We start from the raw sequence: 17,665 nt of genomic DNA, 5'->3' as shown, positions 1-17,665 counted from the left end.
GAGTATACAAAAGCTTAAAACACACAAAGTAAAACCCCCTACCCACCCACCCCCCAACAACTTTTTTCTGTTTTAAAATTTAGTAGCTGCCAAACTAAATTTTTGTACTTTTACTTTAAAATCAATTGTCTACTGCACCTTTTTATTTTCTTTTTAATATGGACAGGGAGTCTCATTTTTTTATCATATCAATTAATATTACAGTACATCCTTGGTAATACAAAATTGTACACCTTCATCAAATAAATTAGGATAAATTAAACCAATAAATTATGCAAAGTCTTCAGAACAATAGACAACAACAAAAATCCACAATTGAAATTGCCTCTAGCTAAAAAAAAAAAATCAAAAATTGACTTTATCAGTTCAGTTATTGTACTATATTCAAATCAAAGGGTCTTTATTACAAAAAAAAAAAGAGCTTAATAATGCTATTTACAACATATTGCTAAATAATAGAAAGGCAGTGTTTTGTCACGGTTTATACTATATACATATGAAAAATGGCTGGGACGACATTGGGAGAAACTATGACCTTGGATTTTTCTAGGTAGCTCTGAGACCAACCCCAAATACGTTGTTGTTCTAATTCTAATTTTGAAGTGGTAATATGCAATTTCAAAATGCCTTTTCCTCCCACATAGAGGATTCAAATATTTTTAAAATACAGAATGAATGCATTTTCACAAAAGAGGGCCAGTCTGTTTGCCTTTTCCGCTCACGTTTGTGCATTTTAGGGGGTATCCGATTTGAGAGAGGGCTCAGTTGAATGACTCAAAGTCCAGAAGCTTCCAGATCCTGTTATATTCTTAGAAGGATAATTATAAGAAGATGCAAAGGTTAAATGCCAGTTTTGATCCCAGCTCTGAATATGAACATTTTAGCTTTAGTTTTTTAAGATGGTTTACAACCAACAGATCGACAGAAAACAAAACTGCATTTCCTTCAACATAACATTTAAGTGCAATACAGTAACTGCTTACTCATATAAATCAGTTACATTCTTTTAAGGGGAGCTTTTTGAAAACAATGCTTCTTGTAATTTGCAAACACAGAGTTTTGTACCAGAAGGAAACATTTGTACTATTCACACCAATGAATATTCTATAATATACATGGCAAAGAGATTTTGCTCTGTCCTCACATGTACAGCTTTCAGGGAGTCTGTAAACCACTTTTTCTTTGATGAATTTATGATTGCTTCTGAGGGACAGCCTATTTTTAAAGCCCCCACATCTTTAGCTTTCTGACTTAGTATTAACCTGTGTGTGTGTGTGTGTGTGTGTGTGTGTGTGTGTGTGTGTTGGGGGTTACTTACTGTTTTCATGTACATAAAAAGAAATTTCATAAATTTACAGAAACTGCATTACCCTTGCCCTTGACATCTGATGAAAGAGACTGTTATCTTTTAAAAGTAGAGAGCAGGATTTTCAAGAATGCTTTCAACTGTCTATACAGTCACTGTAGTGTTCCTAATAAATTCAACAGATGTTGTGAGAATGTAGTTATTTATTAAAATCTCATGTCTTACGTAACCACAGCCATGAGGTTAAATATTTACATTGCTTTATAAAAGTTCCCCTCTTGCTTTAGTGTTTTTGTTTTGCTTTTTTTGTTGTTTTTTACAATTTTTAAAAATGATATTCACCCACATCCCTAGCACAGCAACAAAGATTCTGCAAACATAAAACACTTTAATTAAATAATACTCGGAGGCACAAAGCAAACTTCAGGAATATGTGGGTGAACGTTTCCTTAAATAATTACTACATCCTACCATCTTCCAAGTGGTTTTACCATTTAATGTGAAACGTCCTCCTTAAACAGCCAGAGATACAGTAAGAATTAAATGTTTTGTTGTTGCAAATAGAACATTCTTTTCACAAAACGTAACAAATGTCTAAAATAGGTCCTTAAATCTAGATAGGAAAAGGTAAGCTTTCCACCTCACACGCATATATATATGTATATTTTTACATGTGTGTATATGTGTGCATGTGTTTATGTTTACCCACCCGCACACACATATATAGCACATGGTATGAAATATTGCTTCTATACTACTTTTCATTAGGCTAAGAAAACACAAGATTTGCACCACAGTTACAAAAAATTGGCTTCTACAAGAATTTTCAAAACTCGGATGCTGCTCAAACAATTGAAGAAAAAATAATTTGCGGTATCAAACTGTTCTAAAAATTCTCTTCTTCAAAAACGTATTCTCCCGCTTTGTTTTAAAAAGACACAAAATATGCATAGCTATCAACGTTATGTCAAACAGCCAGAAAAAAAATCTAGTGTTTATTGCAGCTGTAGTAATTGGAAATAAAGTCAAAAAAGATGAAATCGAAAGCCACAGAAGGCACAAGAACAATTGTACTTGTGGGAAAAAACTGGTATTTTTGAAGGATTTTTAAAAATCCCCCCGCTGGTGCATTTTAGGTCTAGGCACAGACTATAACCTCAAGTGTATATGCAAAAATAATTTCGGGTTAGCAGAAAATAACTGGAAATGTGGTATTTCAACATGCACTTTAGACTTTTTTTCCTATGTAAACTGTCCCTCATCCTTCACCCTCCCACCTTCGTAGAAAGTTAACTTTCTCCCAAGTAGCCAATTTTTTTCACTTGGTGAGAGTTGAGCTGAGATTTGAAAGATGGTGATTTAAAACAAACAAACAAACAAAAACAAAAACAGAAAAGAAAAACCCCAAAATTGTTAAATAGGAGTTGTGAGAGACAGGCTTTTGTCACTTTCCAATGCACTGGGAGGCACAAGATTTTATGATCGTAAAAGAGGAAAAACCACCTAAAAACAAAAGTGATCGAGTTCTGTTTTCAGAACAAAGAGATGAGTTTATCCTCAAGCAATTTCTACTCTGAAATAATTTCTACGCCTCAGTGAACATTGAGCGGATGTTATCATAGATAAGCACAATCAACATTGGTTGTGAACACACACTTTTGCTTAATTTGTCTATTTAAATTAGAAAGGCAGGGGAAAATAATACTAAAGATCCAAATGAGTCTGGAATCAATACTGAATTTGCCCCAGATCAGAAGATACTTGCAGTCTGTCTACATAGGTGAATACACTACGGTTTTGCCTTCTACCTTGCAAATGGCAACACACAATGTTGATACGAATTATATGGAACAGCAAAGACCCGGGTGTGTAATGACGTGAACAATGAATTCATACTCTTTCACATGAAGGAAGGCAAAAGAGTGTGACCACAAGTTGAGATTGCTTCCCTACTTTGTGCCGATTCGATTTTCTTTTCTTTTCTTTCTTTTTTTTTTTTTTTGGTTTGCATTTTATTCCAATGTAATGATTATCCGAACACGTTTTTTTTTTTTCCACCCCCAGGCAAAGCCGGAACAAGAACAAATTGGATCTGATGGCTCTGTGTGCGTCATGTAGGGGGACACGAGTCGGATGATGCATTTGGCTGTGGGGTGCAGAGTGAAGCCAGGGGCGCTCCCGCCTGTGTTGCTGCACTCCGTCCACACTGTGTGAGCCTGTTAGCCTCCTGAATGATGCAGGGGCATCATACGACTGTGCCGTTTAATTTAAAGTCAGCAGGTTTTAAGGCTTTGTGCTGACAATAATTGCCTCCATACATTCCTGTCCATCAGCAGAATTTATAAATGATGTTAAATTGCGGCGATTGGGTCAGCTAGTTAGTCACATGGGCCAACCTGCGTTTCTCCAAAGTCAAAGGTGGTTTTTATAAAAATTAAGGAAAAATGGTATTTGTGTTCTCTATAATCTAAATACCAGGTTTGTTCCTGTGTCATTTTAAGTGCGTATCAAATGACTTACGGAGGGGGGGGCGGGGAGGGGGGCTTAGAAAAGCCTGTTAGGATGAACAAGGAATTCTTACTGCATCTGTACACAAAACCCATCTGAAAAAACAAGCGTGAATGCCATACGACTTTTTAAAAGCAAGCATGGGACACTGTACACCTTTGAAAAACTGGAAAAAAATAGAAAAAGGAAAAAGAGGAGAACCATTGAAGAAAGCATGAAATAGCAGCTAGCTTTCTTATGTATGCTGAAATTGTGTCTTTTGGGTTAACCCCAAACCTTCCTATGCCATCCATACACTGTTCGCACATTTTGGTCAGTACTAGCTTCTGAATTAGAAGAGACTTTATCAGTTGCTTTAAAATGTTGTACCTAAAATGAAGAAACACTTAATTAGACTGTCACCGCTCTGAATATCCATCAGGGTACTGTGGAATTGTATATGAAAATGGGTCATTCTCACACGTGCTCCTCTCCAGAGGTGAAGATCAAGTCAGCCAACAAGGTTCTAATGCAGGCAGGAATTGTACGGGTCAACTTGGGATGTCCTTTATTCCTTACTACAGAAAGGTATTCGGAAAATAGTGTTTTCTTCAAAAGCGTGTTAAATATTCAGCAGAAATTATAATCCTTCGAAGCACATCAACAAAGTTGAGCAAAGAGTACATTTGAAACGTATGTACCTCTTAATATCTGAAGTAAGACAATAGAAAATGATGCTCTAGGGTTTTTTTTCTCTATGAAGAATGATATATACTCGCTGATGATGAAGAGCCTGTTGTAAAATTTAGAGAGGTAATTTGAACACCATGTACAAATTCCTAGTCTCATCATGAAAGAGTCAGTTTTGTGTAAAATTGCTTTGCCTCCGTAAGAAACTGGCCCTAGCTTGGGCTCTTTGCCACTTTTCCTTGGAAAAGCTTGATAGTGATTATTTTTCTTTTTGAAATTTGGCCTTTCGGGGTAACTTTTGAAAAGTGAGCTGTTTACCTGCCGCTGGCATTGTTTTTCAACGTGTGATAAAAAGCTACGTACGGAGTTCCAACCAAACAAAATATTTAAGTTTATGTAGTGGTCTCGTTGAGTTTTCTGGCCTTCTTAGCAGTAAAAACAAGAGACACCCCACCGTTTGGAGAGCGGTCCTGTGTCACGGGTCTCCCTCCACCAACTGCCATTTGCGATAAACCATCAATCAAGCAGAGGCACCTTTGAAATGCCTTTCCTTGCTAATATAGATTTTACACACATCAACATTCTTTTTCCCTGAAAATTAACCCTATTTTTAAGTCTCCAAATGTTAAGGGCTTTGGGCAAAAGTAAACTAAAGACAGAAGGAAAAATAACCATCCCCTTGCGATGGAAAACGAAAGGAAATGAGCGAAAGATGATAAGGGGGAATTACCAGCTGATTTCATAACACATCCATGCCTCCCATACACATATATATGAAATCAAAATCTAGAGACGTACAACGTGGACATCCAAAGGGGACTGCTACTATTCATACATTCGAAAAGAGTTGTTGAAATTTCTACTCATGAAGCAGCTCTTGTAGGCAGTTCGGGGATTTGAAAATCTCGGGGACTTCACTATCCAGCTTGCAGATGACCTTGTATATGGCCTTCTTCCAGGAAGGATCAACATCTTTGCCTGCGATAATGGCATTGAAAAACTCTCGTAATGTGATCTGCGCAACTTCCAGGAATCTCTCTGGAACCTGCTGATACAAGGAGACAATGGCATTAATAAAGTTTTCAGTTTCAAGTCTCCAGTTCTTCAAAGGAAACTGAGCTAAGTTCTTTCTTTCAGGAAGGGGCTTACACGGCACCTGCATTTGCTAAAAATGGCCGGCCTCTATTCTCTTATGTAAATTTGTTAGATATAGTAGCATTGTAATGTGGGGTTGACAGCTTTGCGAAATTTTAGAAAGGGACTCGTGCAAAGGATCCACGCAGACATACTGACAAACTAGGGTCCCCTTCTGAATATCTGGGTGAGAAAAGGGGACACGCACTGTTGGGATTCCTGTTTACGCACTTCGTAAACAGGTGTATTCCAGGTGCAAGTTTCCAGCTAATCTTTCAGAACTTCAATCCTATTTCTCTTTGATTCCCATTATGAAAACAAAACGTGTTCCCAAAAGCAGGGTAAGAAATAATTGGCCTTTGATAGAAACGAACACCCCTGGAAAGGAAGAAAACCTAGAATTTGTTTCCTGCATAAGTGGAGGGTTATTGACTCACCTGCTAAATTGGATACGAGAGTAACATGCATCACAAAGTACTCTGCATACAGAAAGGAATGAGATAATGACACTAACACTGAATCTCCAAATACAAAGTTTTAGTGACTCCTAAAATTCTACATCAGAAAGTACTTTCCTTTGAGATTAGAATTGTCCCACAACAGTGATTTATGCAGCTGATAATAGTAACGAAAGCTAACATTTTTGGGGTGCTCGTTACGTGTCAGGCGCTGTGTTGTGTACTGACTGTGAATGATGCCATTCAATTCTCCCAACATCTCTATAAGGTGTCATTATCCTCTTTTTACAGTGGAGAAAACTGAGGCTCAGAGAGATCAAGGTAATTTTTCAAAGCCCTTATACTCTAAGATAAACATTCTCCAAATGTTCTTTTCAGAACACCTATTTGTTTATCCTTTTCTTCCAGAGTAACTTAATAGAAATGTGCATGGGTGTGTGTGCCCGTGTTCTTAATTGTTTATTTAATAGTCTGACCTCTTGTCCAAGAAAACGGTAGCTATTGATGTACTTAGTATTCTTTGTCAGTTACTCAAGGTAAAGCATCCACACCAAGATAAAGGATTTGCAGAACCATTCGGTGAACTCATAATTTTCCAAGTACACACTGACACTCAGTAGATTTCTTTTAGTGGGGGTACTTATATGTTAGCAATGTTTTATCTAATAGCAAGAGCAGATGTATGAGGAAGTAAATGCACTGTAGTTGTATGTGTGGACAAGTCTGTCCACACATACATAAGAAGTGAAAGATTTTCATCTCAGTTCACGTATGCCTCTTAACCAAAGTCCAAGGGAGGTAGTGTCATGTTGAACATATATGATCTCTTCCTCCCCACCTTTTCCCAATTTGTACAATAGACCATTTTAAAATGAGAGTAACTATTAAAGATAACTAAAATGATCACCAGGCATCCCCGTTTGATACATTTAAAATTGGACAAAGAAGTTCCAGTGGTCAGTCACTCGTCTTCTGTAAAGAAAACGAGTAATTCCCCAGAAAAAGAAGGGACCCCATCTGGGGTCTATCAGAGTCTAGAAAAAGTGAAAATTTTGAGTATCCCCTTCCAAAGACATATACACTGGCCAGTTTCTCAGGACATAGCTCCCCCAGATCATCCAAATACCGCCCTATCCTCCATGGATGTACAAACTCATACACCCAATGGCCATTCCCCGATGAGAATTCATCTGGATTTTCTACAGAACGTTGGCGATTTCTCCCCAAAACCCCCAAAGATACATTTGTATTTGTGGAACAGGAAGAGCCTGGAGGAGAGATTAGCTCTCCAACTCACCTCGCACTAAATAAAAAGTCATTAAGCAGCCTTTTGGAGTACTCTCCTCTCTTCCCTCAAAGATAATCCTTTACATTTTATCAGATGGGCATTTCTGAGGGAGGGAATCTGGCTGGAGAACAGCGAGGCAGTACAACTACACACTCTAACTACTTGGTTTGGGAGCTGTTAGCCAAATGCTACAGAAACATAATCATAGACATTTATTAAAATAAACATTTCAAGAAGTGTGGTTTTCCCGGCCATTGGCAACAGAGGCATGACAAAGATCTATGTTCCTCCAACACTTGGGAGACTCAGCATAGCATGAGAGCTGTAAAGGACAGTGGGTATGTCCTTTACAGATGAAGTCAGAGAAGGCCAGAAGCCCCTCCACACCAAGGGCCCCACAGGAGGGCTGGGGCACCGGGGGCCAAGGGAGCAGAGGTATTGCTGGAGATCGTGAGAGGACAGAGATCCATCTAGAACAGCATCAGCACTACAGGAGGGAGGGAAGTGTAGTTCTAGGGTTTGCCTGAGAACAAATCAAAGGAACTTCTCTGGGGGGGCATGTGGATTCCACTCTATCGTTATCATCCGCCATGCGTGTTAATGGTTTTTAGTGGGTTTTATCTTGTTTGAAACATTCATTTCTTTTGGTAGCCATCTTGGGCTGTCCTCTCCCATCTTTTGTATTTACGCCTTGTGGTGTTTAAGTAATGAATTTATCACAAGATGTCTTTAGGTAAAGAGCCATGGTTTCTATTCTTTGTCTCCCCCATAATGCTTAGTCTTTCATATTGAGAACTTGCCTTCTACTTTAATCCACATTACTCTAGAGTCACACTTACCTTCTCCCTCAATATTTAAAAAAAAAAGAATTTTTAAAATAACGATGAAGAAAGATAGCATTTAAAGAGTTGGACTAGATCTCAAAACTCATTTTCTAGACAAAGAAACGAGACTCTACAAGATGACTAAATTATGAGAGGAGACTCATGTGAAATAACATGTCCAGGTGTCTTATCATTAAACCATGCTGGCTCCTTCTTAATGCCTTTTCAGTAACTTCTATTTAGATGAGGCATCAAAACCTTGACAAGCTGTGGATCTGTGACTGAGAAAAATCACGAAGAGCTGGTAACTTCAAAATAAATGTGAATGGTACAAAGGATTTCCAGGGGGAGACTTGGGTTATTAGTTTATGTTTGAGAAGGGATGAATACTTTTGGAACAAATGGAATGGTTTGCTAATTTAGCGCTTACTTTGAAGCAGTAACTCCTACAACGGATTGGGCTGGTTTAAAACAGTTGATAATGAGAAATCCTCTAATACTAGAGCAATGAATCTTTTTTCGTGGCTCCAGAGAGGTAAACTGATGAGTAACAACTGATCTTTTGAGAGAGTGGTCAAGGAGTTCCATCCACAGGTAGAAATACCACCCATGAGAGAAGAGACCTTTACCTTTCTGCTTCAAAACTTTCCCCAGCTCCATTTAACAGAGTAAGAGGGGGGTCCTTTCTGACTTGGGGGGGACTATCTTAGAATTCAGGCTTAGGAGAATGATGTTGCCATATTTTTCTGTACCTCTTCACACCTAATGGATTTCCAATCACTAACAAACATCTGCAGAAAATCCCTTAGTGACAAGTAATCCCTTATCTAGGTTTCTTTTAATAGAACCCAACAATCTGCAGAATGAACCCCAGAGTCTCTCCTCAGCATCAGGTGGTAACAGTCAATCAAGCCCCTGGAATGCAAGACAATGCAGGCTGCTGGGAGGGGGGAGGGAAGGCCATGCCTTTGGACATGCCACAGGGGAAAAACAAAAGGCTTCCAAAGACTCTGGCTGCAACTCCGAGGCTATTGTGAGAGCTGCTGGTGCCGAGCGTTCTTCAGGAGAGGAGAATGGAAAGTTTGCCTGATACAAAGGCATCCCAATATAGGAACCTCACCCCAAATGGTCTTGCCTCTCCTTGCCTTGATATTTGGAGGAGAATATAATTGCGAGGAGGTACTTGAAGGCACTTATAAATTTGAAGGGGGCTGGCTACCAGCATCTACCAATTTCATCACAATTGTTTGTACTTGAGTCTCCTCAGAGCAAACAAGGGCCTTATGGGCTTTGATGAAATGGGGAAATCGGGAGGATGTTTTCCAACCTGCTCCAGCTGTGCCCGGGTTGCGCGTGCGCGCACACGCGCACACAGGCGCACGCACTCACGCGCACGCACGGTATGTTGGGTGAACGGCTGTTTTGCTGGGTGGTGGTTGTTGTTTTTTTTTTTTTTTTTTCCTTTCTCGGAGTGAGTGGCAAAGACACATTTTCCCCCTGTCTTCCTCCTCCTCTTCCCAGTTGCTTTACCTTCAAGGATGATTTGTTTTATTAAACTGACTGTCCCTAGCCTCTGCAGTACATAATAAAAGCCTGACAGAGCAGGCTGCCTGCCTTCTGTGTCCTGCAGACACTCATCATAAGTGTCAGGACATACCAAGGTTAGTGGTCACTGCAAGTGTGCTCGCTGGCCCAAACCTTGCCAAACGCTCTTGGCAGCTGAATGAATGTCACAGAGAATAGAAAGGGAATTACAAAGGTTAAAAAGAAGACAGCCTCTCCTATTTTCTGGAGACAAGAGAAGCTGATTTTTCACACCTCTGAAATATCCCCAAGCTCATCCCTTGGCCTTTTGCAGGGGACCTGAGCCTGGTCCCTCGCACAGCTCCCCACGGATGCCTCTCCATCCTTGATCCCCTTAAAAAATCGGTCCACTGGCCTAATTTCAGCAGTGAGATGATCTGCGCTGAAACGGACAGAAAACAAACCAGGCATGGTGCTCTCTCCCCAGCCCCTCCCCCATGACCAAAGGCTCAAATGGCTTATCAAGGTTATCAATAGATCACAATCTTATCAAGGGAGATCATCTTTTCAACTAGTTTTTGTTTTTTGTTTTTTGTTTTTTTTTTTCCCAAACTTACTCTGACTGGGAAATGTAAAAGGAAACCTATGCATGGGCAGGAGTATTTAAGGGATGGAAAAGTAAAATCCTGGCTAGTATTTTGGTGAATTAGTTTGTGTGTGGGTTTTCTTTCTTCTTCCTCCTCCATTTTTTTTTTTTTAATACTATAAAAGGGCAATAAAATGCTGACTGTAAGAAGACAATGTCAAGGAGAAAAGGGTACTGGTATTTTGGATACTCTTCACTGCTCGCCTTGGAGAGAGAGTTATTCTTGTCACAAACCCTTTTGTCTGCATCTGCTGACTGCTTGCCTGTAGCCAGCAGCATACTTTAACTGTTTTGTCACCTCCTAACATCACATGCATCAGCTGTTGGGCTTTTGTTACGGGTATTGTAGAACTAATCCACTGTGGCTGTTCTACTGTGCAGTAAATAAAACAGAAACGGGCTTCTCAGACAATTCTGCATGAATATTTCAGATGGCTTTACAACTCCAATTCACAAAATCAAATAAATAAATAACTCCCCCAGCCTCTACCCGCACAGAAACAAAACCCCTCAAACTAGACCCAGATGCCTCCAAGTCAACCGCATTGAAGACACTGACTTGAGCCTTCAAGCAATTGTTTCAGTGAAGTTGAAAGAATAGTGCTCTCTACACTTGAACACCGCGGTATTCATACTTGTTATTAGCGTTAGACACATCTAATTCCAAAAGCTGGGTAAGCAGCTTTGGAAATCTGGAGAACCACTTCTCTCCTTGGGCTTTGTATAAAACTTAAAAAAAAAAAAAAAAAGTAATGCCATCAGAAATACATAGTTAGAGTTGCCTTGTCAAACCCCTTTCATTGTTTCCAACTGCATTTTCTTCCCTCCCACTTATCAAAGGGGTCAAAGGAAGATGCTTGTGTATCTAGTTCATCCCAAGAGCCTTTCCAAAATGTTTAACCTGGGTAGGAGCACAAAAGGAAAATCGAACTTCGGGCTGGGATTTACATCATGAGTTCTCTTATAGTATAAACAATACACTAATCATACACAGCGAGGCATTTTCTAGATGACTTCTAAGTGTCTTTGGAGAAGCTACAAAGAGAAAGGGTCTCTGCACACACACGCACATGTGCACACACACACAGACCCTAGGAAAGAAGACAAAGTTGAAGTACTTTCCCGAGCATTCATTCACCCTGGTGTGCACATGATTCCTCTAAACAAACTCTCCCATCCCTGCTGTTTGTTAAGTAAATATTGATCAAGGAGAGACATAGCTCCTGACGGCAGTGGCACAAGCTGGGGACTTAAACTGCAGACAGAGTGGACTTAAATGGATAAACTCAGATGCTTTAGTTACTCCTCACAGAGATTATCAGATGAAAAGGCAAGAACAGATACGTTATGGCTGCTCCTCTCCGCTGTCTTGTTCGTACTGAATTTTTCTGTCAGAGGCAGAGGAGGAAACCCGGAGCTTTGAAATGTGGTTACAGGACACTGTTACTAAGGGTCTCCCCTGCAGTCGTGCACGCGTTTATCCTGTGTGTATGACCGGGGACTAACTGGGCCCGAAGGAAGACAGGGTGCAGGATGCTGCCCAGGGTGCATTGTGGGATTGTGTCCCAAAGCCCTGTCATGGTGGGGAAGCATTAGGTAGGAAAGCAAACACGAATGTGCTTTGGAGAGCATAAAGTACCACCCAGATGTAAGGTGGTGCTTCAAACCTTTAAGGAAGAATCCAATAACTGGGAAGAGTTCCACTGTGATTAATAAATGTGCGCAAAGCAGTGTTTTGAAAGATGCCTTGAGGATGTTTGCTTCAGTAATTTTACTGGCTGAGTCAACAAGTTGACAAAGTTGCTCTGCATTTCCTAAGTTTTATTCCAGTCATGTCACGATTGTGACCTGAGTCCCTATCAGGAGCTGCGGGGCCCTGGGTGCTTCCCTGGGAAGGCCAGGTTTTAAATCGTCTCTAGAGATTAGGTTTTGTACCTTAATTAATCACTGAGCACCACGGTCAAAGAACAAGGTGTCGTATTTAGAGTTCCCACCAAATGGCTACGCGGTGTTTAAATTTTACGAGGTTGCTCACACCTATGTTTGGAAGGCCTGGCATTATGTGGGGAGCACTGGTCGAGAAGCCACTTGCCTACGTCTGCTGGGTTATACCTGATGAGGCAAAGGAAGGTTCTATGGCAGCAACCAGGCTTCAGACTAAAGTCTCTTTCACTCTGATGTTCCAAGTGGCATTCATCTTTCAGGGAACTTACAGGATTGGATCAGCGTGATCATGCAGTTTTAGGCCTATGAGTGGGATCACTTCCTAGTAACATGTTTTGCTACTTAAATATGTGAAGAGTAAATGCTTATAGGAAGTGGCTATAGTTCAAGGCTGTCCTTAAAAAAAAAAAACCCAAAAAACAATAAAACAAAAACACCCCCCCATGTTTCCTCTAAGCAAAGGAACACATAGCAATAACAGTCTGTATCATATTTTTTTTTTTTACAAACCTTCAAAAGAACAATGTTCTGTTGAGCAAAATTCAGTAGCATTCTGTAAACATTAATTTAAGGAAATCAATAGACTCAGTGAGCTAAAGCCATATTGCAAGATAAACTGGCCAGAGTGCCACTTTGTCAAATAGATTTTCGTTTTCTCGGCTAGATAAAGACAGTTTCAAAACGGGGCAAACGTGTTGCAACCAAGGTTTGAAAAGTATGTGGCCTTCAAACAGTCTGCTTGTTCCTACTGCAAAGCTGGACAAACATACTTTAAAAATGATAAGATGGCTTAGAATTGATGTGGCTTTCAGATTTTATGGACAGTAGATTTCTTGGTTGTCTCCCAGGCAAAAAGTAAAACAAAATCCCATGCGTTCTGAACACAAAAAATTGTACTTGGGAGAAAGGGTTAAACTGTCTTGAGAAAGGGAGCTTTGGGGGCAGTGTCAGTTGGTGCTTGACTTTAAAAAAGAAAGGAAGAAAGAAATCTTTATTCATGCTGACCTGATGGGCAACAGGCCTTCTTGCCAAAATCCAAAAGCCAAACTCTCTGGTGGGTTTGGGATCAGAGGTTTCAGCTGGTGGGAGCCGCTCCAGTTCTGTGCTCGCCATGCAATGTCATGTTAATGCGCGAGGGGTGGGGGTGGGGATGGACACCAGGGCCCCCAGGTTTCTCCAGGCCAGCCTGAAAGAGCGGCAGGGATCGTCGGAAAAAGTGGCAAAAGGAAAGCATGTCTCTCCGTCACTGCGGCAGGGACGGACACTGAGCCTGTGGCAGGACACTTCCAAGTTAAACCGCCTGCCATCCTCCAGTGCCATACCAGTCCGTACACCTGCCAGTGGAGGGGCAAAAAAGATGGCACGTGGTAGAAATGGCCCACTGGAGGGAATGCAATAAAAAGAAGGAACAGTCACGTGGAAACTGCGAGGAGGGAGGTTAAGGGCCCGCCTTGAGTGGACAAGGGAACTCCACGAAAAAGCATCACGCGTGGGCTTTGGTCTGTAGCGCGGGCAGTGGGGGGCGACTCCAGGCTATCACCCTCACGCGGACCTCTCTGACAGCAGCCTGAAGGAAGCACAGAGGCATGCCCTGAGTCTTTTCTTGGTTTCCTCACCTGACTTGAGTCTTTCTCTTTTCAAAGTGCTCTTTACAATATACAGAATGCACCATAAAATGTCTACACCCTTAAGATGTTGATGACATCTGTACGGATACAAACAGCGTACGATTATCAACGCATGTGCTAGGATGGAGCCTTTTGAGCAGTTGTGACTTCCGGTGATAAAAAAAAAAGAATGTCTTAACATCTATTCTACCTGTTAACGATTTGTGTGTACTTCTTAAACGGTGTAAGCATTCCATCGGTAATGCGTAGAGGTGTCAAGATAAATACAACCATCTCTCCCCTATCCCAAGGAAAGGAGGTACTATATAATAAGCTCTTATGGTAGAGTTTAGAAGAAACTCTTTGACACTGGCAACAATTGTTCTGAGGGGCCGAAATGTGGTTCACCGAATATGATTAAAATGGCCTGGAAGTCTTGGTGATGTACATGTCAGGTAACACAATGATTGTCACGTCATTTCTGGCGACAGAGTCAATTCTCCTTCCTTCCCAAACTCTGCACATGTTTCAAAGAGTGATTCCACGTTTTAACAAACAAAACAAACACATGAATAAAACTCGCCAAAAAGCAAATCAGGGGCAAACTATTAAAAACTAAAGCCTAATACTTTCCCCAGTCTCCGCACCCCCCAGACACTATGAAAAGACTCTTAGACCTTAAAAACAATTGGAAGCCTTCTGCTGGAATAATGCGTCTGGCAGGCTCTTCAGGTAAGAGCTCGAGCAAGACTATTTCGTCAAAGAATCAGAGGGTTTGGGGACCCCAGGACTAGGAGAGAGTCCATATTCTCCAAAAGAGTGAAACAACCTGAGCCAGCCGTTGGCAATCTTTCTCTGAAAAGGGCTAGAGAGTAAACACATAAGCTTTGTGGGCCACATTCTGTCTCCGTTGCACGTTCTTCTTCTTGTTTACAACTTTTTAAAAATATAAAAACCATTCTGAGCTTGGAGTCATAAAAGACAGGCCGCGGGCCAGATCTGGCCCATCCGCCACTAGTCTGCCAACCTCTGCTCTTAGCCAAACTTGAGGGCTAACCCTTCTCCTGAATGCGCCTTCATTCTTCACTAATCCTGTGTGCCTCACTGGATCAGCACACTCCTTGTTCTCGCTGGGTAGCTGGGATTGATTCACCCAAATTCAACCTGCAAAGTCACGCCATTCCGCAGATGCGCTGAAGGCTGCCCGTGTCTATGGGATCAGAGCTAAACCACGCCCAGAGATGGTCAAGGACCGGGAAGACTTGAGTCTTGCTCTGCCTTGATGGGGAGCTTCTCGTGAGGAACTTTCCTGCCAGTAAATATTCAATCGTACGAGACGGAGGGATCTGTACCTCCTTCACAACACATCAAATGAATCAGCTCGATACTTAGATTAAACAAAACAAAACAAAACAAAACAAAAAAAACCAAAAATAAGCAGCGTACCAGTCACCGTGCAGTGTTAACTAACTTCCCTTCAAGGCAGCCCCACGAATTATGTGCCACTGGCGTCTGAGTTCAAGACGGGCTGATAGTGCTTAAAGTTTAACTTTTGCTACAATTACTGGGTGAGGTGGTAAGATAAATAGGGCCAAGCTTGGTGCCATTCTTGGACGGGAGATTATCCAAAAACAACAAGACATAAACTCTCCAATATTGCACAAAAGGAAGCTGGGGCACAGATAATCCACAGTTACTCCTGTTTCGTTCGAGAATGCATTACGTGATTGTTTTCTACGGCAGGTTTATCTTCGTAATTAAGCTTTGCCGAGGCTGACATGGAAACTGGTCTGCGTTGCCCTGTATTCCTGCTGATGGAGCATGTGAGGGAGGAGCCCAAGGAGAAACTGTTAGGAAGCAGAGTTCAGGCAGGACGATGAGAACAGCACCACTCACCGCGAGCACCAGGAAAGGCACTGTGAGATGTGGGTGATCATCAAGAATGCTTCCAAGAACACCGGATCCTGGGAGAGCCTCTCAGTCTGCTAACAATAGAGGATGCGTCCCAAATCATATCCGGGCTGTTCTGAGAAAGGACTGGGATTAAACACCCCAGTCCCATCTTTTGGTTTTGCCCAAAACATCCTTGTTCTGTCAGACAAATTCTATTTTGTGCTTCTAGAGTATCCTGTTGGTCTCTCCTCCACAATTACCCTTTGCAAAACTAAGGATGAGCTGTATTTCAAAGCAACCTGAGGGCTTGTGAATGGCTTTGAAATTCCCTTTTCAAGAAAGGTAAACAGTTTGGAGAAGGGGAGAAACAGATTCCGGAATGGCCCCTGGGGCCCCTGGGAGCCCCCTCCACCCATGTCAACGGCTCACTGGGCTTGAGGTGACATTCACGGTGGGGAGTTTTAGGGTGGTGTCGGGGATTGGCCCTTGCCTTGGCCCTGCTGAAAGGCACTTCCAGGAGTCTACATAAAAATGATCTTGTGTACCTTCAGGTCACATTCAATGATACATCTTGGAAAATCGTCTGTATGTTAAAGGAAATGCAGTGGCCTTGAAACCAAAGCCTCTCATCTTCTTCTACCTACTTCTGGTTATTTCTCGACCGTTAGAACCACTCAAACCCCCACACTTGTTCTCAGTCAACGTTATTGTCACCTTTTATGAAAAGTCACTTGTACAACCAGATTTCACTTTAAAATGTTATGGTAGCCCTCCCCCCCCCAAAAAAAAGAGAAGTTGGGGACTACGACCAGAGGAAGATAAAAAAAACACTTATCCAAATGACTTGTGTGAAGATTTGCCACCTGTCAACCACACACATGAGCACACACAAAACCCCAGTGGAAAAGACTTTCCTGATGGAGACTGTCACCATGTTGGGCGTCCCTAAAAGAAAAGGTGGTAGTGCCTTTGCAAAAATTACCAGCCGAGCCTAGGAAGGAAGGTAGTTGTCTGAGGGGAGGGGTTGTAGATTAAACAGAGGTTGATGCATATCACAAGTGCCAGCGGTCTGGGTCGATGTCGGGCATACAGGAAGACGTACGGGAACAGGTACACAGACAATCCCTTAGTTGTCCTGTTCTATACCATCTCCCAGAAAACCCACTTGCACGAGGGCCTCAAGGACGAATGTCCTCATTGCTTGGCTGCCCTAGCCGACACAACGAATAAAGTGAGCAGCAAGTCTCACGACTAGTGCCAACTCAGTCAACAAATGTTTATGAATTTAAAAAATTAGTCCCTATAATCTCAGCGAGGGAGCTGCCACGTCTCCAAGGGCACCGCTGAGATTTAGATCTGCGAAGAGGGCCTTGGGAGAACACTGAAATGGGCACCCTAGAGATGTTCGCTGAGATAATTAAGCCACAGCAGAGCCACACGGGGGGAAGTGGCCCCACATGGACACCATCTGGATTCCTAGGGGCTCCGCAATCACTGCTTAAAGCTTTGCATCATGCCCAGGATTTATTTAGAGAATGCAGAATGTCTTTATTCTAGAATCACAGAACTTCAGAGAGAGAACAAAGCTCCGTGTTTAATCGTATCACTTTACAGGTGAGCAGAGTAGAGCCCAAAATAGACAGGTGTTGCCAGAACTAGACCCTCCGATCCAGGGTTCCCTCCCCCAGACCCCATCACCCCATCGCTGCTCTTCTCATCTAGAACCCATGACTCCAGAATCCTGGAGCTGTGCCAGGCTGGTGTCACCTTTACAGCCACACTTGGGGCAGGAAGAATCACTTTCTCTTTTTAAAACCAGTTTTGCATTGACTCTTTGTCCCAATTCTGATGAGAACTCCCTCTT

At 41.8% G+C, this 17,665-nt stretch overlaps 1 protein-coding gene across 3 annotated transcripts in view; it reads right to left on the bottom strand.

Annotated features, from left to right (window-relative positions):
• Nucleotides 1-499: 499 nt before the first annotated feature.
• Nucleotides 500-17,665, bottom strand: part of LOC125917161 (prospero homeobox protein 1) — a 51,901-nt gene continuing 34,735 nt past the window's right edge. For 2 of the 3 annotated variants that reach the window (XM_049623427.1, XM_049623428.1), the window contains one exon: nucleotides 500-5,531. In XM_049623427.1, the coding sequence (XP_049479384.1) occupies nucleotides 5,343-5,531 (189 nt within the window). In that variant the 3' untranslated portion in view covers nucleotides 500-5,342. The remainder of the gene's footprint in view (nucleotides 5,532-17,665) is intronic. The other variant, XM_049623429.1, reaches the window with a different exon arrangement.

The sequence above is a fragment of the Panthera uncia genome, unplaced genomic scaffold, assembly GCF_023721935.1.
Source record: "Panthera uncia isolate 11264 unplaced genomic scaffold, Puncia_PCG_1.0 HiC_scaffold_1549, whole genome shotgun sequence".
NCBI lineage: Eukaryota > Metazoa > Chordata > Mammalia > Carnivora > Felidae > Panthera > Panthera uncia.
Note: the sequence above shows the minus strand (reverse complement) of the source record. Positions and strands in the feature narration are given on the sequence as shown.